The 24,187-nt window shown below is 45.8% G+C and overlaps 1 protein-coding gene across 1 annotated transcript in view; it reads left to right on the top strand.

Annotated features, from left to right (window-relative positions):
• Positions 1-24,187, top strand: part of PLXNA4 (plexin A4) — a gene marked incomplete at both ends in the record, with an annotated part of 418,983 nt that overhangs the window by 306,692 nt on the left and 88,104 nt on the right. The window contains 3 exons of the mRNA XM_083365401.1: positions 90-189; positions 1,286-1,400; positions 16,251-16,451. Of these exons, the coding sequence (XP_083221527.1) occupies positions 90-189; positions 1,286-1,400; positions 16,251-16,451 (416 nt within the window). The remainder of the gene's footprint in view (positions 1-89; positions 190-1,285; positions 1,401-16,250; positions 16,452-24,187) is intronic.

Here is a 24,187-nt window from a genome sequence, read left to right as displayed (position 1 = left end):
TACAGGTAGAGTTGCTAGAAGAACAGAATTCCCTCCATCCCTGTTTTCGGATGAATAACAGGGCAACCCTGTTGTTTCCTTCCTCGCAGGAGACCACCATGTTGTCCAGCTCCAGCTCAAATCCAAAGAAACGGGCATGACTTTTGCCAGCACCAGCTTTGTGTTCTACAACTGCAGCGTCCACACCTCGTAAGTTCACTGGGAGAGAGAGGGGGCGGGGAGAGGAAAGAAACAAAGAAACAGAAAGAAAGAGGGATGGATGGATGGATGGATAGATAGATGGATGGATGGATAGATAGATAGATAGATAGATAGATAGATAGATAGATAGATAGATAGATAGATAGATAGATAGAAGATAGATAGATAGATAGATAGATAGATAGATAGATAGATAGATAGAGTGAGTGTGTGAGAGAGGGGGGAGGGAGAGAAGGAGAGATGATAGATAGATAGATAGATAGATAGATGATAGATAGATAGATAGATAGATAGATAGATAGATATAGATAGAGTGTGTGAGAGAGAGGGGGGAGGGAGAGAAGGAGAGATGATAGATAGATAGATAGATAGATAGATAGATAGATAGATAGATAGATAGATGATAGATAGATAGATATAGATAGATAGGAGAGAGATGATGAAAGAAAAGAGATGATAGAAAGAAAAATAGAGATAGAAATGAGAGAGAGATGAAGAAAGAAAGAAAGAAAGAAAGAGGGATGGATGGATGGATGGATAGAGAGAGATGAAAGAAAAAAGAAATAGATGACAGAAAAATAGAGACAGAAATGAGAGAGAGATGATAGAAAGAAAGTAAGAAAAGAAAAGAAAGAAAGATGATAAAGAAAAATAGAAAAGGATGGATAGATGGATAGAGAGAGAGACGATGAAAGAAAAAAAGAAAGAAAAATAGAGATGGATGGATAAATAGATAATAGATAAGAGAGAGAGAGAGAGAGAATGAGAGAGAGAGAGAGAGAGAGAGGGAGAGAGAGAGAGAGAGAGAGAGAGAGAGAGAGGGAGAGAGAGAGAGAGAGAGAGAGAGAGAGAGAGGGAGAGAGAGAGAGAGAGAGAGAGAGAGAGAGGGAGAGAGAGAGAGAGAGAGAGAGAGAGAGAGAGAGATGGAAGCGTGCCATCCATCTTGCTGGTGAAGCAAGGCAGTCAGTCAGTCGTTGACTTACAAGCATACAAGCATTCATTTAGCATCCGTTCAAAGGTATAACAGCACTGGGGGAAAAAAAGTCACTTCCTTTATGTTTCTTTTCTCTTCTCATCCTTTCAGGTGCCTCTCGTGCGTGGAGAGCCCATACCGATGCTATTGGTGCAAATATCGTCACGTTTGCACCCACGAGCCTCGCAATTGCCACTTCCTGGAAGGACAAGTCAAACTTCCTGAGGTAAGAGGACAGAAGGATGTTGCTGAGATCTCCTCTTGAAGGGAGCCTAAATAATAATAATAATAATAATAATAATAATAATAATAATAATAATAATAATAATAATAATAATAATAATAATAATAGCAACAACAACAACAACAACAACAACAAACAGCTTGCATCCTGTGGCAATACCTTTAATATTATGAAATAACAGCCTCTGCCTATCCCGAATCCCTGGAAAAGACTTGATAGGTGGACAAAAATGCCAAATCCAGACTAAACATCTGGCTAACTGTGCCACAAACCATAATAATAATAAGTGCTGGGAGTAGACTGGGTGGAGTTTATTTTGCTAGAAAGAATTTGGAAAGGCTACATTAGAAGGTACAGGCTATGTTAGGGCTGAAATGCCACTCCAAAGCGAGTTCATTTTTCCCCCAGCTGTCTAGCTGATGGAACAATCCGGAACATTCCGCAGAATTCTGGATATTTGGCCAGTGTTAAAATGTCCGGCATGAATTCTGGGGCTTGGATTGTTTGCAACTTTAGTTGCCGTTCAAAAGGGCTGAAGACCCTGAGCATTCCTTAAATGACTTTATCAAAAGCTGTCTATCAATTATTATTATTATTATTATTATTATTATTATTATTATTATTATTATTAATAATAATAATAATAATAATAATAATAATAATAATAATAAAGTTGGAAGGGGCCTTGGAGGTCATCTAGCCCAACCCCCTGCTCAGGCAGGAAACCCTATACCATTTCAGACAAATGGCTGTCCAGTCTCTTCTTGAAAACTTCCAATGTTGGAGCATTCACCGCTTCTGGAGGCAGGTTGTTCCACTGGTTAATTGTCCTCACTGTCAGGAAATTCCTCCTTAATTCCAGGTTGCTTCTCTCCTTGGTTAGTTTCCATCCGTTGTTTCTTGTCCTTCCTTGAGGTGCTTTGGAAGATAGATTGACTCCCTCTTCTTTGGGGCAGCCCCTTAGACATTGGAAGGCTGCTATCATGTCACCCCTGGTCCTTCTCCTCACTAGACTAGCCATGCCCATTTTCTGTAACTGTTCTTCATAGGTTTTAGCCTCCAGTCCCCCAATCATCTTTGTTGCTCTTCTCTGTACTCTTTCTAGAGTCGCAACATCTTTTTTACATCGTGGTGACCAAAACTGGATGCCGTATTCCAGGTGTGGTCTTACTAACGCTATTTTTTTAAAAAATTCCATTTGTATCCCGCCCTTCTCCGAAGACTCAGGGCGGCTTACAAGCTTAGCAGTAGCCTTCATTCTATGTATATGCCTGCTTATTAGGGCTTTCACACACACCCCCAAGCGGCATTATTGCAAAGTCAGCTTAATTGCCCCCAACAATCTGGGTCCTCATTTTACCTACCTCGGAAGGATGGAAGGCTGAGTCAACCTTAAACTAAACTAAACCTTGAGCCTGGTGGGACTCGAACCTGCACTAATTGCAGGCAGCTGGTGTTACTTAAGGAGGCTTAATTGAAGCCCACAAGACTTAAAAGTTTGGAGGCCTCTGCTCTGGGACACAAAGGCTTGCAGGAGTGGTCCCTGCCTGCAACTTTTTAAAGCAGCTGCATCTTTTCTCGGATCAGCTACACAATTCTGGGGAAAGATCAGGCTGCTTTAAAGAGTTGCAGATAAGTGCTGCGTACTGTTGACGCTTCCGAGGCTCAATCCTAACGATATCCAGATTCCAAATCAAAATCCTCATCAAAAGATTTGCGAGCTCTGGAGGCGATGCGAATTTCATCCCGGCGGCAACTTTAAGCCATGACTCAGCCTGGATTGGGAAGTGGAGTTCTTTTTTTTCTAGATCCGATGATATAATTTCCTCTCATTACTCTTAATTAAAACCCTAAACTTGCCCGGACTCTTAAAGAGCCCAGACTGTGCCAAAGCCCTATTTACTCTCATCTTTAAAACTTCAACTCAGCAACAAAACACAGATATTTGTACAGCCGGCACCAGAGCTGACTCAAAAAAAAAAAAAAAGGCTGACGAACAGATCGCGTGATTGGGGATCAGAATGCTTTGGCTTTGGCGTATCATTTCCCTTTTTTGAGGGGGCTTTTGAAAACGCAGCCAGCTGCTTTGAAATGCGTTTTGGCAGCCCTTGAGTTGAAGAATCTGTGGTTATTATTTCCTCGAACGGGGTGGGAGAGAACGGGCGTGTGATGTTTAGCAGATAGGGGAGGAGGAAGTGTAATAGACTGCTACCGCAATAAGATGGTATCAGCTTTTCAACATTAGCACAGGGAAAAGCTCAAAATTGTAGCCACTGTTGTGAAAAGGGCACAAGAACAACCTTGCTGGGTCAAGATGATGGGCCTCCTGGTCCAACAGTTTGCCATATATAGTGCCCATTAGCAGGAGACCAAGATCCAACCATTCATTGCATTGCTGGTTGACGATCCGTAGCTTATCTGAAAGTGACTTCAAGACCAAAAATCCTTGAAAGACTTTCCTCCTTTTGTTTATTCCATTCCCCAGTTAAATCCATTTTCATCCCTTGCCATCTTCATCCCACCTGTTGCGATTCCTCGCCAGCCAGTGGATCCGGCAGCTGAGTTTGAGGAATCAGAGGAGGAGGAGGAGGAGGGGCCTAGAGTAACATCAGAGTCAGAGGAAGGCTCTGAGGAGCTCCGAGACTCACAGTCGGACGAGGAGCCTGGCCCCTCTACTCGTGCTCAGGCTGAGACACAGCTGTGCTGGGAGCCCCAGTTGGACAGTGATGAAGCACAGCTGGGACAAATCCCGGATGCACGAAAGAGCCGGCAAGAGAAGCGAGCAGGATAGAGGAATGCAATGGGGCGGCTCCAAAGGCAAAGGAGAAGGCATTAGGAAGCCACGCCTTGGCTGCATTAGAAAAGGGAAGGTGTGGGAGGTGCTGGTTGCCGAGGGCAACCGTTCGTGTTGAGGACCAAGTTTCTGTGGACTGTGTTTGTTTGCCTTGGACATTGACTCGGGTCTGTGAGGATAAAAGGGTTTGGTTTTTTCTTGCGGTTCCTGCCTGTTTCTTGGAAGAGGGGTTTCTCCTTATGAGCAAAACAAGGACTCACGTAGGCTGGGACAGAACACCATATCCTAGAACAATGGTGACGAACCTATGGCACATGTCCCAGAGGCGGCACTCAGAGCCATCTCTGTGGTACCCATGCCACCATTGCCAGCAGCCCACACAGGTCCATTAGGCCGCTGCCACCTGGAGCAGCAGCCCCGCCCAGCACAAAGGAGGCGAAACAGCTGGCTAGCAAGCTTGAGGAGAGGTGGTAGAGCACGCCCACGCCCAGCAAGCCAAAGGCCACCCTGAGCAGGAAAAGCCGGATCCCCATCAGTGCCATGACCCCCCAGTCCCAGCCAGGATTGTGTGCCTACCCCCCCATCTCTTCTGGGCCTGGGCGGCCATGATGCTGATGGGATCTGGCTTTCCCCTCTCAGGATAGCCTTTTGCCTGCAGGCCCTGGGTGTGCTCCACCACCTCTACGCAGGGCTTCCTAGCCGACTGCTTCGCCTTCTTCTTGCTGGGCAGTGTTGTGATTCAGTGTCAGCCAGTGCTCCCAGCAGCTGAGTCCGAGGAATCTGAGGAGGAGGAGGAGGGGTTTGGAGAGCCTTTGGTGTCAGAGGGAGGGTCTGATGCAATGCAGGACTCTCAGCCTGGCCTCTCCAGTTGTGTTCCTCACGAGGCTCAGCTGGGTGAGGAGGAGGGGTCGGACTCAGAGGAGTCACAGCTGAATCTGTTCAGAGACTCTAGAAGCAGAAGGCAATCCAGCAGAGCAGAGCAGAGCAGAGAAAAACAATGAGGCAACTCAGTGAGAGGAGGAGAAGGCAGTCAGAAGCCACACCTTGGGACAGATAATAAAAGGGGAAGGTGTGGGCGGAGCTGATTGCTGAAGGCAACCATTTGGAGACATTCTAAGGGAATCCTGGTCTGTTCTTGCTACTTCTGTTTAACTCTTGTTTGTTGACTCTTGTTTGATATTTTGATTCATTTATTGAAGGAAATATTCTGTTGCTTTTTTGTTTGAACTGTAAATAAATTTGGGTTGGCTTTTTCCAACCTATTGGCTGTAAAAAGGAAAAAAGGGGTTGTCCCTGATACACAAACAGGGCCGGTCGTAGGCTGGAACAGAACAGGCAGGCCTGCATCTCTGGGTGGCGGCCTAATGGACCTGCGTGAGCAGCTGGTGGCTGCGGTAGGTACCGAGGTGTGTGAGGGGAATTCGCTCCACCTGCCGTGAGCACATGGGGGTCAACAGCATCCAGCGTGGGGGCTGCATAGCCCATTGTGAATACCGAGCTGGCCTTCCAGCAGCTGCGCTGTGGTGGCACCGGCAGCACATGGAGTCAGGGGATCAGGTGATGTGGACCGCCGGACACATCTACTCCGTCCCAATACCCCCTTGAGGGTCTTGCCCTTGGCCCACGGAGTCTCCTGCTTCTCTTATCTAATTTTTTCCCTTAGGCATCATCTCTTCCCCTCGGTACCCTGAGGTCATCCACACGTTCCATTACAATTGCCCCTTCTTGCTAGGACCGTGCTCAAATCAGGAATGCCGGGCTACAAGTTGGCGTTCGTTTCAGTGACAAGATCTATCGATCGGTAGATCCGTCAGGTGGAAATTCTGCTGATCCTTTCCCTCAGAATTGCCTTGAATAATTCAGCAGGAGAGAAAACGGGATGGTGTGTTTTTTGTTTGTTTGTTTCACCGTTTCAGAGGTTAGGGCTCCCTTTGCGAGAAGCAAAGCAGGATTACGAAAACAGAAGTTTCCTCATCCCATTTGGACGCACACGTCCTGCATGTCACACTTAAGTACTGTTGAGGGGAAAGTCTTCATCGTGGTTCAGTCCAAGCCCAGGATAAACAACATGGCGACTGCTTTAGAAAGAAGGTTGTGGTTTATTGAAGAGGAGAGCCAGACAGAAAGATGGCTCTGGAAGAAAAAAAGAGCGAGCACATGTAGGGAGTGGGTTTTTATACCCTCTGGAGCCTTTTGTTTGGAGTTGTTTCCTGTTCCTGTTTGAGGCTTTGCATTTCCTGTGTCATGTATTCTGACCTGTGTCCTTTTGGCATCTGTGGGTTAATCCTATTATGTCCCGTCTTAGAGTTTGGGTGGGGTATGTAGATTTTAGGTTGTTCCTAAGCTTCTAGCTGGAGGCCTCCAATCTTCCTGAATGGATGATCACATCCGCATTTCTACAGAGCTGGTTTCTGCTTGGGGAAGGGAGACGTGGGGCTATGAAGAAAAAGCAGGCATGCTTTTCTGCCTCTTTAAGATCCTTTGAGGAAATATATTTTCCTACCTTTTTCATATTTCCTTCTCTGGGGGGGGCTGACTTCCCACAGTACGAAAGCGTCAGAGCTCCTGGCTTCACACACACACACACACACACACACACACACACACACACACACACACACCACTGTGTCCTTTTGTCATGTGGACAAAAGCAGAAAGCTTCTAGGCACTGCAGCCCCGCCACACTTTTTTTGTGGGAAAAACCCCAATGCTTTTCTCCCAGCTTTTACCGAGTCGTTGGCTGGCGCAGAATTCAAGCCCCCGTAATAGCCCCTCTTTGCATCGGATTGGGCCTTTGAGGTGGCGAGAGAGATTTAGGCAGGATACGGATCCCTCCTGAGATCCGTTCTCCTCTCTCACCCCATCCCCGGGCCAATGTGTCTGTCCGGCAGAGAAAGGCTAGCAGGTTTGAACGGAGTGGAACAAAGCCTTCAGCCCCTTTCGGTGGGCCTGCCTTTCAATCGAATCTTGTTTCAGAGCCTTGAAAGGGATTTGGGTTTTCAATGAGGACGAAAGCCGGGTGGCGTGGATGAAAGAGGGTGTGTGTGTGTGTGTGTGTGTTGCGGATGGGGTGATACGAGGGAGGAAGAGATATTGGTAAGAATAAAAGCTGCAAAAAAGCAAAAGAGCATTTCCATATAACCAGCCTGTTAGGGCTCCGGACTTAAAAAAAAAGGTACTTAATCATCTAATTACGCTGAAGGAGGGTCGTTGTTGGGGAGGGGGCTGAGAAAGAGAAGGAGATGAAAAGGGGTGGAAATCTGAAAGAAGAGAAAGAAAGATGGGGAGGGAAGCTGGCCCGCTACAAGGGGTTCCAACGCGTTCCTGTCTGGAGCCACATAAAAGGAACGAGAACTTCAAATGTTGTTTCATCGTGTTCAGCTGGCAGATACCCCATTCTCTTCAGCCAGCTGCTGCAGGCTCAGAATCCTTCAAGTGGCCCCTTCAGGTTCAAATGCGCTGATTTTCTTTGTCCCCCCCCCCCCCGGTTTTCCTTTCCTCTCCCCGACGCTGCCACTTCAGGAGCGGGATTTTGCCACCCTCAGGAGTTGTCAAGAGCTCCTCTGGTGTGTGTGTGTGTGGCGGGGGGAGATAAAGAGAAGTCTTGACAGGTGCAGGCAGAGCCAGGTTGGGGGGGGGGAGAGAGAGGAGGGCAAGATGGGGGAGGGTGGGGTGAAAAAAAAAGTCAAGATGCAACCGTCCAATGGAAGTCTCTCTCTTTCTCTTTCTCTTTCTCTCTCTCTCTCTCTCTCTCTCTTTCTTTTAAAAGGATCCCTTGCAAATGGGACAAGATTAAGAGGATGGGATGGGTGGGTGTATCTAGAGGCCTCCAGATTAATACTGATGACAGACAGACAGACAGACATGGATGGATGGATGGAGGGATGATAGAGACAGCGATAGATAGATAGATAGATAGATAGATAGATAGATAGATAGATAGATAGATAGATAGATAGACAGACACAGACAGATATGGATGGATAAGGAGATGGATGGATGGATAGAAAGATACATAGATACATAGACAGACATGCATGGATGGATGGATAAGCAGATGGATGGATAGATACATAGATAGATAGACAGACAGATATGGATGGATGGATGGGTGGATGGATAAGGAGATAGATAGATAGATAGATCTTCTAATCCCTTCATGGATTACTGCCTTGTCGTGGCGAAGGGGCTTGCGTAATTCAATGAAGCTATGAGCTATGCCGTGCAGGACCACCCAAGACGGACAGGTCATAGCCGAGAGTTCTGACAAAACGTGATCCACTGGAGAAGGAAATGGCAACCCACTCCAGTATCTTTGCCATGAAAACCCTATGGACAGTACCAAAAGGCAAAACGATATGATGCTGGAAGATGAGCCCCTCAGGTTGGAAGGCGTCCAATATGCTACTGGGGAAGAGCAGAGGGCTAGTACTAGTAGCACCAGAAAGAATGAAGCGACTGGGCCAAAGCCGAAAGGACGCTCAGCTGTGGATGTGTCTGGTGGTGAAAGGAAAGTCCGATGCTGTAAAGATTTTTTCTCCATAGGAACCTGGAATGTAAGATCCATGAATCAAGGAAAGCTGGACGTGGTCAAACAAGAGATGACAAGACTGAACATCGACATCTTAGGTATCAGCGAACTAAAATGGACAGGAATGGGTGAATTTAATTCAGATGACCATCAGGTATACTACTGCGGACAAGAATCCCTCAGAAGAAATGGAGTAGCCTTCATAGTCAATAAAAGAGTAGGAAAAGCAATACTGGGATACAATCCCCAAAATGACAGAATGATGTCAGTTCGAATCCAAGGCAAACCATTTAATATCACAGTAGTCCAAGTCTATGCCCCAACCACCAGTGCTGAAGAGGATGAAATTGACCGGTTCTATGAAGCCCTACAGCACCTTATAGAACTAACACCAAAAAATGATGTCCTTATCATCATGGGGGATTGGAATGCTAAAGTAGGAAGCCAAAAGATAACTGGAATAACAGGCAAGTTTGGCCTTGGAGTACAAAATGAAGCAGGGCACAGGCTGATAGAATTTTGTCAAGAGAATACGATGGTCATAGCAAACACTCTTTTCCAACAACCCAAGAGACGCCTTTACACATGGACATCACCAGACGGTCAACACAGAAATCAGATTGACTATATGCTCTGCAGCCAAAGATGGAGAAGCTCTATACAGTCAGTAAAAACAAGACCAGGAGCTGACTGTGGCTCAGACCATGAGCTTCTCCTTGCAAAGTTTAGGCTTAAACTGAAGAAAGTAGGGAAAAGCACTAGGCCACTCAGATATGAATTAAATCATATCCCTGTTGAATATACAGTAGAGGTGACAAATAGATTTAAGGAATTAGATCTGATAGACAGAGTGCCTGAAGAACTATGGACAGAGGTTCGCGACATTGTACAACAGGTAGCAACCAAAACCATCCCAAAGAAAAAGAAATGCAAGAAAGCAAAATGGCTGTCTGAGGAAGCTTTGCAAATAGCTGAGGAAAGGTGGGAAGCGAAAGGCAAGGGAGAAAAACAGAGATATGCCCAATTGAATGCCGAATTCCAGAGAATAGCTAGAAGAGATAAGAATGCCTTCTTAAATGAACAGTGCAAAGAAATAGAAGAAAACAATAGAATAGGGAGGACCAGAGATCTTTTCAAGAAAATTGGAGAGATGAAGGGAACGTTTAATGCAAAAATGGGCATGATAAAGGACCAAAATGGCAGGGACCTAACAGAGGCAGAAGAGATTAAGAAGAGGTGGCAAAATTACACAGAAGAACTATACAAGAATGAGCTTAACGTCCCAGATAATCACAATGAGGTGGTCACTGACCTCGAGCCAGACATCCAGAATGTGAAGTGAAGTGGGCCTTAGAAAAGCTGAGCAACAACAAAGCTAGTGGAGGTGACAGTATTCCAGCTGAGCTATTCAAAATCTTAAAAGACAGTGCAGTAAAAGTGCTACACTCAATTTGCCAGCAAATTTGGAAAACTCAACAGTGGCCACAGGATTGGAAAAGATCAGTTTACATTCCAATTCCAAAGAAAGGCAGTGCCAAAAAATGTTCAAACTATCGCACCATTGCACTCATTTCTCATGCTAGTAAAGTCATGCTTAAAATCCTACAAGCTAGACTTCAGCAGTATGTGGATCGAGAACTACCAGAAGTACAGGCAGGATTTTGAAGAGGCAGAGGAACTAGAGATCAAATTGCCAACATACGCTGGATCATGGAGAAAGCTAGGGAGTTCCAGAAAAACATCTACTTCTGCTTCATTGACTATGCTAAAGCCTTTGATTGTGTGGATCATAACAAACTGTGGCAAGTTCTTAAAGAGATGGGAGTACCAGACCATCTTATTTGTCTCTTAAGAAACCTATATGCGGGTCAAGAAGCAACAGTGAGAACTGGACACGGAACCACTGATTGGTTCAAAATTGGGAAAGGAGTCCGGCAAGGCTGTATACTGTCGCCCTGCCTATTTAACTTATATGCAGAGCACATCATGAGAAAGGCAGGGCTAGATGAATCAAAAGTTGGAATTAAGATTGCCGGAAGAAATATCAACAACCTAAGATACGCAGATGATACCACTCTAATGGCAGAAAGTGAAGAAGAACTAAAGAGCCTCTTGTTGCGGGTGAAGAAGGAGAGTGCAAAACTTGGGTTGAAACTTAACATTAAGAAAACCAAGATCATGGCATCTGGCCCTCTCAATTCCTGGCAAATAGATGGGGAAGAAATGGAGGTAGTGACAGATTTTATTTTCCTGGGCTCCAAGATCACTGCAGATGGGGACTGTAGCCAAGAAATTAAAAGACACTTGCTCCTGGGGAGGAAAGCCATGACAAATCTAGACAGCACACTAAAAAGCAGAGACATCACCCTGTCAACAAAAGTGCGTATAGTCAAGGCTATGGTCTTCCCAGTTGCAATGTATGGCAGTGAAAGTTGGACCATAAGAAAGGCTGAGCGCCAAAGAATAGAGGCCTTTGAACTCTGGTGCTGGAGAAGACTCCTGCAAGTCCCTTGGACTGCAAGGCGATCAAACAGGTCAGTCCTAGAGGAGATCAATCCTGACTGCTCTTTAGAAGGCCAGATCCTGAAGCTAAAACTCAAATACTTTGGCCACCTAATGAGAAGGAAGGACTCACTGGAGAAGAGCCTAATGCTGGGAAAGATCGAGGGCAATAGAAGAAGGGGACGACAGAGAATGAGGTGGCTGGATGGAGTCACTGAAGCAGGAGGCGTGAGCTTAAATGGACTCCAGATGATGGTAGAGGACAGGAAGGCCTGGAGGAATGTTGTCCATAGGGTCGCGATGGGTCGGACACGACTTCGCAGCTAACAACAACAGATAGATAGATAGATAGATAGATAGATAGATAGATAGATAGATAGATAGATAGATGATAGATAGATAGATAGATAGATAGATAGATAGATAGATAGATAGATAGATAGACAGAGACAGATATGGATGGATGGATGGATAAGGAGATGGATGGATAGAAAGATGCATAGATTCACAGACAGATATGGATGGATGGATGGATAAGGAGATAGATAGATAGATAGATAGATAGATAGATAGATAGATAGATAGATAGATAGATAGATAGATAAACGGACAGACAGACGGACAGACATGGATGGATAGAGAGAAGGACGTAGACAAACAGACACATAATTAATGGATGGCTAGGTGGATGGAGACAGAGCGCAACTTTAAGGTGCGTGGACTTCAACTCCCAGAAATCCTCAGTCATCATGGTGACTGGGGAATTCTGGGAGTTGAGGTCCATGTATTTTAAAGTAGCTGGGATGCAAAACCACTTCTGACCCTAAGACATCCTTAGGAAGAGGCCATCCGGATGGGCTGCTCCCACCTAAGAACAGAGTCAGAGAGAGGAAGTTCCACTAGTTGCCTCCCATCTCTTTGAGGTTTTCTGCAGAGTATTTCTCAAGCCAAACTGTTGGACTGAGCAGCTCTCCAGTCCTCATTTCCTGTAACTGTGAGGGGGACCTTGGAGTCCTAGCGGACGATCACTTAAATAAGAGCCAGCGCTGTGCGGCAGCAGCCCAAAAAGCTAACACAATCCTTGGCTGCATAAACAGAAGCATAGAATCAAAATCACGTGAAGTATTATACCTTAGTCCCACTTTATAAAGCCTTAGTAAGGCCACACCTGGAGTACCGCATCCAGTTTTGGTCACCACATTAACAAAAAGGGGTTGAGATTCTGGGGTGGGGGGGTGGGAGAAAGGGCAGAGAAGAGCAACTGAGATGAACAACGGCCTGGAGACTAAAACATATGAAGAATTGTTGCTTGGGTGGTAGGAAAAACAAGGACTAGTGCTCCAATATTTGAGAGGTTGCCACAAAGGAGATGGGGATCTACTGTACTTATAGAGCCTTGGTGGAGCAGTGGGCTAATGCCTCCTTAAGTATCACCAGCTGCCTGCAATTAGCGCAGGTTCGCATCCCACCAGGCTCAAGGTTGACTCAGCCTTCCATCCTTCCGAGGTAGGTCAAATGAGGACCCAGATTGTTGGGGGCAATTAAGCTGACTTTGTAATAATACCGCTTGGGGTGTGTGTGAAAGCCCTAACAAGCAGGCATATACATAGAATGAAGGCTACTGCTAAGCTTGTAAGCCGCCCTGAGTCTTCGGAGAAGGGCGGGATATAAATGGAATTAAAATAAATAAAAAATAAATAAATATTTTCCAAAGCACCAGAAGGCGAGACAAGAAACAACGGATGGAAACTCATCAAGGAGAGAAGCAGCCTGGAATTCAGGAGAAACTTCCTAACAGTGAGGACAATTAACCAACGGAACAGCTGGCCACCAGAAGTTACGGTGCTCCATCACTGGAGGCTTTTAAGAAGAAACTGGACAAGCACCTGTCTCAAATTGTACAGGGTCACCTGCTTGAGCAGGGGGCTGGACTAGAAGACCTCCAAGGTCCCCTCCAGCTCTGTTGACACCGATCGATTGACACCCAGGATGTAGGAGACGGTGCGGAGACCAAGGAAGGGAACCAGAAGCTTTGCAGATCAGATTTTGTCTCCTGCTCTCTAGCGATGCCACCACCACCGTGCTTTTCCTTCATTAACAAGAGGCCATTGCCACCGCTTCAATCCAGCCTTCGTTAGCATATAAAAAGGTTTGAGGCTGCGTTAAGAAGTTCATTATAGATAATTGAAGAGGCCAGAGCTGGGAAAAAAAGGCAACAGGAACTTCACAATGTGTGTCTCCCTTTGATTGACTCCCGTGCATGTCCTAATTGAAACGTTAAAAGGCAATTTATTTTTTGGGTGGGGAAGCAGAAGAGATGAACTTGTGGTTTTGGAGCCTGGCCTTCTGCAGCAATAACGAGTCTAGAAGCTCCCGAAATGTCCATTGCAGGAAGCAGAATGTTCTACAGGTGGTTCTTGACTTACGGCCGTTCGTTTAGCGACTGTTCAAAGTTACAACGGCCTTGGGGGGAAAAATGACTGATGACCGTTTTTCAAACTTACGAACGTTGCAGCATTCCCCGCAGTCACACGATCAAAATTGGGACGCTGTCATGTAATCAAAATTGGGCAACTGGCATGTATTTATGATAGCTGTAATGTCCTCAGCCAGCCTGCTTTAAGATGGGTGGACTTCAACTCCCAGAATTCTCCAGCCAGCAGACTTTAAGATGGGCGGACTTCAATTCCCAGAATTCCCCAGCCAGCAGACTTTAAGATGGGCGGACTTCAATTCCCAGAATTCCCCAGCCAGCAGACTTTAAGATGGGCGGACTTCAACTCCCAGAATTCCCTAGCCAGCAGACTTTGAGATGGGCGGACTTCAACTCCCAGAATTCCCCAGCCAGCAGACTTTAAGATGGGCGGACTTCAACTCCCAGAATTCCCCAGCCAGCAGATTTTAAGATGGGCGGACTTCAATTCCCAGAATTCCCCAGCAAGCATGCTTTAAGATGATGGATTTCCAGATTTCCTCAGCCAGTGTAGTTTACGATGGGGGGAACTTCAACTCCTAAAATCCCCCAGCTAGCATCCTTTAAGACGCGTGGACCAATTCCTAGAATAGTGATTATTTGATTATTGTGTAGTTTTAAATATTCATTAATAGACTATATTGTTCAAGCACTAATTACCGTCTCTTTGGGTGGGGTGGGTGCCTTTTGAACACATAGGTTGTTCAGTAATGTCAACAAGTCTCAGCAGAATTGACATTGTGGGATGACTCCGTTATTTTGTATTAGACTTGTTAAGATAGCTAATAAATGCCGGGCAGATTTGAATCAAGACGTATCCAGATGAATTTTTTTTCCCCTCCAGAATTCTTCGTTTTATTGCTATTTCATACAAAAACTATTTCCCACCCTTTTACACAGATCCAGCGAGCTAACATTTATTTATGTATTAAATTAACTTTAATAGCCATCCGGAAAGAAACATCCAGGAACCAAAACAATTTGCTGCACTTTGCATTCGATACGCTTTAGGAAATATCTAAACCCAACAATGGGATTCATTATAAAGATTGTGGGATGATTTCCCCAATTTGTTCAAAAACTTTCAGACCAAAGGATGGCTAATTGAGCATGGCCGATTAAAAAAAAAAGGGTAAAATATACACATTTGCCTGTAATCCCTCCAGACATTTTGCGAGGTTATAATGAAGATAAGGCAATATTGGGCCATTTGGAATAGGATGATATAATATGGCAAGAGATGAGTTTGGATCGAAAACCGTGCTGGGGACGTGAGCATAAAATTGTTCCCTCCTGAACTTAAAAATGTGTGATCTTGGGATAGTATTGCTCTCTCTGCTTTCCGATGCCAAATGCATCAAATCTGTATATAAAAACCATAGATGATTCTCATAGAGAGGCATTTGGGTCTAAAGGTGAAGGCACCAAACCAGGAGATGGTGAGTTCTAGTCCTGTCTTAGCTATGAAAGCCAGCTGGGTGACTATGGGGTTGCAGTTCCCTCCCTCCCATCCAGGACATGGCACAGAAGCGTTGCTTGAGCGAGGTCCGCAAGATTGTCTGGGACGCGACACATCCTGTTCACGACGTGTTTTCCTTGTTGCCTTCGGGGAGGAGGGGGCTCCGTGGTATCCGTAGCAGAACATCCGGATTCAGCCATAGTTTCATTCCATCCGGCATTGACCTTGGGAACTCTCAGACTTCCTCCTTCCGTTGTATATTCAAGACGGACAGTGTTTAATATTTACATATTAGTTGTATGTAAGGGTGTAGGAATAATAATAATAATAATAATAATAATAATAATAATAATAATAATAATAGAAGAAGAAGAAGAAGAAGAAGAAGAAGAAGAAGAAGAAGAAGAAGAAGAAGAAGAAGAAGAAGAAGAAGAAGAAGAAGTAGTTGGAAGGGACCTTGGAGGACATCTAGTCCAACCCCCTGCTCAGGCAGGAAGCCTTATACCATTTCAGACAAATGGCTGTCCAGTCTCTTCTTAAAAACTTCCAGTGTTGGAGCATTCACCACTTCTGGAGGAAGGTTGTTCCACTGGTTAATTGTTCTAACTGTCAGGAAGTTTCTCCTTAGTTCCAGGTTGCTTCTCTCCTTGATGAGTTTCCATCCGTTGCTTCTTATCCTGCCTTCAGGGCCTTTGGAGAATACCTTGACTCCCTCTTCTTTGGGGCAGCCCCTGAGATACTGGAACCCTGCTACATGTCACCCCTCATCCTTCTCTTCATTAAACTAGACATACCCAATTCCTGCAACCGTTTCTGATATGTTTTAGCCTCCATTCCCCTGATCATCTTTGTTGCTCTTCTCTGCACTCTTTCTAGTCTCAACATCTTTTTTACATCGTGGTGACCAAAACTGGATGCCGTATTCCAAGGCCTTGTATATGTTGTATAGAGTATGTTTAAATGTGTTACGTGTGTACGTGTACACTTTGAGAGCAAAATTTCATTTTTAATGTGAATATGTAACGGTTTCTGTCCTAATTCCCAGACTTGTGCTCCGTCTCTTTTGTGCACAGGACTGTCCCCAACTGCTAAAGGCCAACAAGATCTTGGTCCCTGTGGATGTTATCAAGCCGATCACCTTGAAGGCCAAAAATTTGCCCCAACCACAGTCCGGCCAACGGGGCTACGAATGCATCATCACCATCCAGGGGGTGGAGAAGCGGGTGCCCGCCTTGAGGTTCAACAGTTCCAGCGTCCAATGCCAGAACACTTCCGTGAGTAAGCGCCCTCCACAAGGGAGGAGGGAGGAGTGGGTCTGTGGGAACGGTCAAGAGGGCAGCTGGGGATTGTTGGCTCAAAGCCCCACCCTCTTTTTCCAGTTAAAATGTTTTATTTAGGAATAATACAAGGTATACAGAAATAAAAAAAGATCATAATTAGGTAGGTAGGTAGGTAGGTAAGTAGAGATAGATGGTAGTAGATAGATGGGTGGAGAGAGAGAGAGATGGGTGGGTGAATGGAGGGAGGGATGGATGGATGGAGGGATGGAGAGATGAATGGATACATAGATACACAGACAGACATCAGTGGGTAGATGGATGGATGGATGGATGGATGGATGGATGGATGGATGGATAGATAGATAGATAGATAGATAGATAGATAGATAGATAGATAGATAGATAATGGATGGATACATAGATAATTGATGGATAGATGGATGGATGGATAATGGATAGGTGGAGAGTTAGACAAACGGATAGACAGATAGAGGTAGAGATGATTGATGGATGAATAGATGGATGTATGAATGGATGTATGTATGTATGTATGGATAGATAGATAGATATGTAGATGAGAGAGAGATAGCTAACTAGCTAGCTGGATAACGACAGACAGACAGACAGACAGACAGACAGATAGATAGATAGTTAATGGATGGATACATAGTTGATGAATGGATATATGGATAGATGGATGGATAATGAATGGATGGATAGCTAGAAAAACAGATAGAGGTAGAGATGATGGATAAATGGATAATGGATGGATGGAAGGATAGATAGATAGATAGATAGATAGATAGATAGATAGATAGATAGATAGATAGACAGACAGATAGATAGATAATGGATACATGGATGGATGGATAGATGTATAATGGATGGGTAGATAGACTGACAGACAGTGGATGGATAGATGGGTAAATAATGTATGTTTGGATAGATGATGAACAGGTGGATGATGAATGGAGAGATGACGGATGGAGAGATGAATAGACAGATAGATGGATACATACAGAGGACAGGCAAAAGAGACAGATGCATTCCTTTCTCCTTGTCAAGAAGTCCATCAATTCATATAGGCGAATCTCCCAAAATTAAGCCCTTTTGTGCAACTGCCTGTCTCACTTAGCCACGGAAAATTGTGGTCGTACGGCGAGGACTACCTGTATTTGCAGTTGCGTTTGCCTTTCCAGAGATGGTCTCTTTTTGTGCGTCAGAAAGTGAGGAGACGTCCATCTTCTTCTTAAAACATTATCCCCGCATATTGTATGTGGCACTCTGTACTTCCCCCGGTAAAAATCGTGTCCCAAGAATTATGAGGCCAGATATGGGTGGGGGCGCCAGCCGCTGTTATGAGAACGGTGCTGCCTTGTTCAAGACAAATGGATCATTGTAAATCAATTCCTGGAGGGGTGAGCCCAATCTGCTCCTTTCTGTCGTCTCCCTTGCAGCTGTGTAACAAACACCCCGCTCACATTGTTTTCTGCAAATGCCATCTTCATAGACAGAGAGTCCTCGACTTACAACCGCAATTGAGCCGAAAATTTCACGCTCGAGGCAGGACTAGAACTCACCGTCTCCTGGTGATTGGCCCAAAGTCACTCAGCCGGCTTTTGTGCCTAAGGCTGGACTAGAACTCACCGTCTCCTGGTGATTGGTCCAAAGTCTCCTAGCCAGCTTTAGTGCCTAAGACGGGACTAGAACTCACCATCTCCAGGTGATTGGCCCAAAGTCACCCAGCTGGCTTTTGTGCCTAAGGCTGGACTAGAACTCACCGTCTCCTGGTGATTGGTCCAAAGTCTCCTAGCCAGCTTTAGTGCCTAAGACGGGACTAGAACTCACCATCTCCAGGTGATTGGCCCAAAGTCACCCAGCTCGCTTTTGTGCCTAAGGCTGGACTATAACTCACCGTTTCCTGGTGATTGGTCCAAAGTCTCCTAGCCGGCTTTAGTGGCTAAGACGGGACTAGAACTCACCATCTCCAGGTGATTGGCCCAAAGTCACCCAGCTGGCTTTTGTGCCTAAGGCTGGACTAGAACTCACCGTCTCCTGGTGATTGGTCCAAAGTCTCCTAGCCGGCTTTAGTGCCTAAGACGGGACTAGAACTCACCATCTCCTGGTGATTGGCCCAAAGTCACCCAGCTGGCTTTTGTGCCTAAGACAGGACTAGAACTCACCATCTCCAGGTGATTGGCCCAAAGTCACCCAGCTGGCTTTAGTGCCTAAGACGGGACTAGAACTCACCATCTCCAGGTGATTGGCCCAAAGTCACCCAGCCGGCTTTTGTGCCTAAGACGGGACTAGAACTCACCATCTCCAGGTGATTGGCCCAAAGTCACCCAGCTGGCTTTAGTGCCTAAGACGGGACTAGAACTCACCATCTCCAGGTGATTGGCCCAAAGTCACCCAGCTGGCTTTAGTGCCTAAGACGGGACTAGAACTCACCATCTCCAGGTGATTGGCCCAAAGTCACCCAGCTGGCTTTTGTGCCTAAGACGGGACTAGAACTCACCATCTCCAGGTGATTGGTCCAAAGTCTCCTAGCCGGCTTTAGTGGCTAAGACGGGACTAGAACTCACCATCTCCAGGTGATTGGCCCAAAGTCACCCAGCCAGCTGGCTGAGCATCAGGCTTCATGGCCTCTGCTTGTTGCCTTCCAGGCCAGCGTTGTCCTTTTAATTAAGAGCCTGGGTGGCTGTTAAACCCCCCGCCGGGGCCACGAAGGATTCATAGCCTTCGGCTTGGCTCAGAGTGGTGATGCAGTCAAGAGGAACTAATGTCAAATGAAGTCAGGAGATGTATGACTTCGGAGGAGGAAGCCAACCCCTCGCTGTCTCTTTCACATGTGTTTCCGCCTAGGGTTAATTACTCATCACTCCAGCTGGCAAGTTTTTATGCCCGAGTGCCGCCCTCGCCACCCTGCTTGCTATTCTTTTCAGACCGCGTCTTCCAAGCTCATGATTAGAAAGACAAGAAAAATGGATTGGGTGGCTCTGGCTGGCAGGAATTGGTTTTGATTTTTATTGTTGTTGTTGTTGTTGTTGTTGTTGTTATTATTATTATTATTATTATTATTATTATTATTATTATTAAACTTTTATTCATAAAACTCAGTCAACTGAACACTCAAATTGACTGGCACTAATGGTTGACACGGGCTGCTGCCAGCATCCTGGATATCAACCAGGTATCTCCTTAAAATGTAAGATGTTCCGAGTAGCGCAGTTTTTTTTTGTAGCTTTGCTGGAGTTATTGCAGGAAGTTGCAGTTACTTGATGTGCTTTGTAAAGCTTTTGGACATAGTTCCCAGTGCCCCGATGACAATGGGTATCACTGTTACGCGTTTCATCCATAATCGCGCAGTTCCGATGGCCAGGTTGCGGTATTTCGTAATTTTTTCCAGTTCTTTTCCTTCGACTCTGGCATCTCCTGGTACAGCGATATCGATCAACTTATTATTATTATTAAACTTTTATTCGTAAAACATGAAACTCAGTCAACTGAACACTCAAATTGACTGGCACTAATGGTTGACACGGGTTGCTGCCAGCATCCTGGATATCAACCAGGTATCTCCTTAAAATGTAAGATGTTCCCAGTAGCGCAGTTTTTTTGTAGCTTTGCTGGAGTTATTGCAGGAAGCTGCAGTTTCTTGATGTATTTTGCAAAGTTTTCGGACATAGTTCCCAGTGCTCCGATGACAGTGGGTATCCCTGTTACGCGTTTCATCCATAATTGCGCAGTTTTGATGGCCGGGTCGCGGTATTTCGTAATTTTTCCCAGTTTTTGTTATTATTGTTATTGTTATACTTTGGCCGGATCATATCTCTCACTGCTTCTTCAAAACATTGGGATTTTAAGTAGAGGGCCCCATAGGGTAGGGCCTTCCAAGGAAAGACCAGCCTCTCCTTAAAAACGGCTGAGCTGTTATTTGCTCACAGACGGACGTTTATGATGTGGCTTTCAGCACCAGCAGTAGCCCTTAGACCTATATACCGCTTCACAGTGCTTTACAACCCTCTCTAAGCGGTTTACAGAGTCAACCTATTTGCCCCCAACAATCTGGGACTGGGTCTTCCTTTTACCGACCTCGGAAGGATGGAAGGCTGAGTCAACCTTGAGCCGGTTAGGATTGAACTGCTGGCAGTGGGCAGAGTTAGCCTGCAATACAGCATGCCAATCACCTTCCTTCCTTCCTTCCTTCCTTCCTTCCTTCCTTCCTTCCTTCCTTCCTTCCTTCCCACTTACCCATAGCTCTTAGACTTATATACCGCTTCACAGTGCCTTTACAGCCCTCTCTAAGCAGTTTACAGAGCCAGCATATTGTCCTCAACAAACTGGGTCCTCGTTTTACCGACCTCAGAAGGATTGGAAGCTGAGTCAACCTTGAGCTAGTCAGGACTGAACTCCAGGCTGTGGGCACAGTTTGCCTGCAATATTACATTCTCACCACTGGGAAGGAAGGAAGGAAGGAAGGAATGAAGGAAGGAAGGAAGGAAGGAAGGAAGGAAGGAAGGAAGGAAGGAAGGAAGGAAGGAAGGAAGGAAGATTAGCAATAGCCCTTAGACTTCCTTCCCTCCTTCCTTCCTTCCTTCCTTCCTTCCTTCCTTCCTTCCTTCCTTCCTTCCTTCCTTCCTTCCTTCCTTCCCACTTACCCATAGCTCTTAGACTTATATACTGCTTCATAGTGCTTTACAGCCCTCTCTAAGCAGTTTACGGCATCAGCCTATTACCCCTAACAATCTGGGTCCTCATTTTACCCACCTCAGAAGGATGGAAGGCTGAGTCAACCTTAAGTCCCATCAGGATTGAACTCCAGACTGTGGGCAGAGTTTGCCTGCAAGGCTGCACTCTAAGCATTGTGCCATCACAGTGCCAATTAAACAGGCAAAACTCTTTTTTCTTAAAAAAAAATACGCTCAGAGAATCCTAAAAAGCAATTGACGTGGTGCAGTCAAAGGCTAGCATTAAGTGAATCAAATAATCTGATGTTAGAATCAGAATACAGAATAAGAGTTGGAAGGGAACTTGGAGGTCTTCTAGTCTAACCCCCTGCTCAAGCAGGAAACCCTATCGCATTTCAGAGAAAAATGGTTGTCCAGTCTCTTCTTAAAAACCTCCAGTGATGGAGCACCCACAACTTCTGGAGGCAAGTAGTTCCACTGATTAATTGTTCTAACTGTCAGGAAGTTCCTCCTTAATTCCAGGTTGCTTCTCTCCTTGGTTAGTTTCCATCCGTTGCTTCTTGTCCTGCCTTCGGGAGCTTTGGAGAAGAGCTTGACTCCCTCTTCTTTGGGGCAGCCCCTGAGATATTGGGACACTGCTATCATGTCACCCCTACTCCTTCTCTTCATTAGAGTAGACATTCCCAATTCCAGCAACCATTCCTTGTATATTTTAGCCTCCAGTCCCCTAACCATCTTTGTTGTTCTTCTCTGTACTCTTTCTAGAGTCTCAACATCTTTTTTACATCGTGGTGACCAAAACTGGATGCCGTATTCCAAGTGTGGCCTTACCAAGGCATTGTAAAGTGATATTAACACTTCACCTGATCTTGATTCTATCCCTCTGTTAATGCAGCCTAGCACTGCGCTTTGGAGAACAGCTTGACTCCCTCATCATTGGGGCCAGCCCCTGAGAGATTGGAAGACTGCTATCACGTCACCCTTAGTCCTTCTCTTCGTTAGACTAGACCAGGGGTAGGCAATCTCGGCTCTTTTATGACTCATGGACTTCAACTCCCAGAATTCCTGAGTCAGCTATGCTGACTCAGGAATTCTGGGAGTTGAAGTCCATGAGTCATAAAAGAGCCGAGGTTGCCTACCCATGGACTAGACATACTTAGTTCATGCAACTGTTCATCGTACAATTTAGGAAGTGGATTTTGAAGACCCTCCAAGGGTACACTTATCAGAGAGAACCCACCAAGAAGTAAGGAGAAAGTTCCTGACAGTGAGAAAACAATTAACCAGTGGAACCGCCTGCCTCCAGAAGTTGTGGGTGCTCCAACGCTGGAGGTCTTTCATGAAAAAAAAAACTGGATTGCCATTTGTCCAGAATAGCCATAGGGTCTTCTGCTTGAGCAGAGGGCTGGACTAGAAGACCTCCAAGGTCCCTTCCAACTCTGTTTTTCTGTCATCTGAAAACTTTAGACTATAGAGTCTGGAAGTTTATTTATTTATTTATTTATTTGATTTATATACCGCCCTTCTCCTGAAGGACTCAGGGCGGTGTACAGGGCAATAAAATAAGAATACATTAGTTAAATAATTTTAAAACACAAATCCATCAGGCCAGGCCGGCTTGTTCGAATAGATAAGTTTTTAGATCACCCCGGAAGTAGCGAAGGTCGGGGGCCATCCGGAGCTCAGCCGGCAAGTGGTTCCAAAGGATTGGTGCACCCACCGAGAATGCTCTCCCCCTGGGGGTCACCAGCCGACATTCTCTGACCGGTGGCACCCTGAGGAGGCCCTCTCTGTGGGAACGTACAGGACGGAGGGACGTTGACGCCGGCAGTAGGTGCTCCCGTAGGTAATCCGGACCCATGCCATGTAGGGCTTTGTATGTCATCACCAGCACCTTGAATCTCACCCGGAAGGCAACTGGAAGCCAGTGCAGCTCACGGAGCAGAGGTGTAACATGGGAGTATCGGGAGACCCCCAAAAGAACTCGCGCGGCTGCATTCTGCACCAGCTGAAGCTTCCGAGTGGTCCTCAAGGGCAGCCCCATGTAAAGAGCATTGCAGTAGTCTAGACGAGAGGTCACAAGGGCATGGGTGACTGTACGCAAGGCATCCAGGTCCAGATAGGGTCGCAACTGGCGCACCAGACGAACCTGGGCGAAGGCCCCTCTAGTCACAGCTCCTATATGATCTTCTAAGGAGAGTTGTGAATCTAAGTTAGAGCCTTGGTGTGTAAAGGATTGCCTTGGGATTCAGAAATCTTGAGACAGAGGCACCCACGGGAGCGATGCTCAAATATTTGTTGTTGTTGTTAGCTGCGAAGTCATGTCCGACCCATCGCGACCCTATGGACAACATTCCTCCAGGCCTTCCTGTCCTCTACCATCTTCTGGAGTCCGTTTAAGCTCACGCCTCCTGCTTCAGTGACTCCATCCAGCCACCTCCTTCTCTGTTGTCCCCTTCTTCTCTTGCCCTCAATCTTTCCCAGCATTAGGCTCTTCTCCAGTGAGTCCTTCCTTCTCATTAGGTGGCCAAAGGATTTGAGTTTTAGCTTCAGGATCTGGCCTTCTAAAGAGCAGTCAGGGTGGATCTCCTCTGGGACTGACCGGTTTGATCGCCTTGCAGTCCAAGGGACTCGCAGGAGTCTTCTCCAGCACCATAGCTCAAAGGCCTCAATTCTTTGGCGCTCGGCCTTTCTTATGGTCCAACTTTCACTGCCATACATTGCAACTGGGAAGACCATGGCCTTGACTACACGCACTTTTGTTGACAGGGTGATGTCTCTGCTTTTTAGTGTGCGGTCTAGATTTGCCATGGCTTTCCTCCCGAGGAGCAAGCGTCTTTTAATTTCTTGGCTACAGTCCCCATCTGCAGTGATCTTGGAGCCCAGGAAAATAAAATCTGTCACTACCTCCATTTCTTCCCCATCAAATATAGAACGGCACATTAAGGCAAGTAGGCAGTTATTTGTGGGTTGTGTTTTTTTTTTGTAGCCTACATTAAACAAACGCACAAAAAAGAACCAGCCAGCCAGGCCTCAAAT

This window comes from Vipera ursinii, assembly GCF_947247035.1.
Source record: "Vipera ursinii genome assembly, chromosome: 6".
NCBI lineage: Eukaryota > Metazoa > Chordata > Lepidosauria > Squamata > Viperidae > Vipera > Vipera ursinii.
The sequence above is the reverse complement of the archived record's forward strand: the minus strand, read 5'-3'. Positions and strand labels throughout refer to the sequence as shown.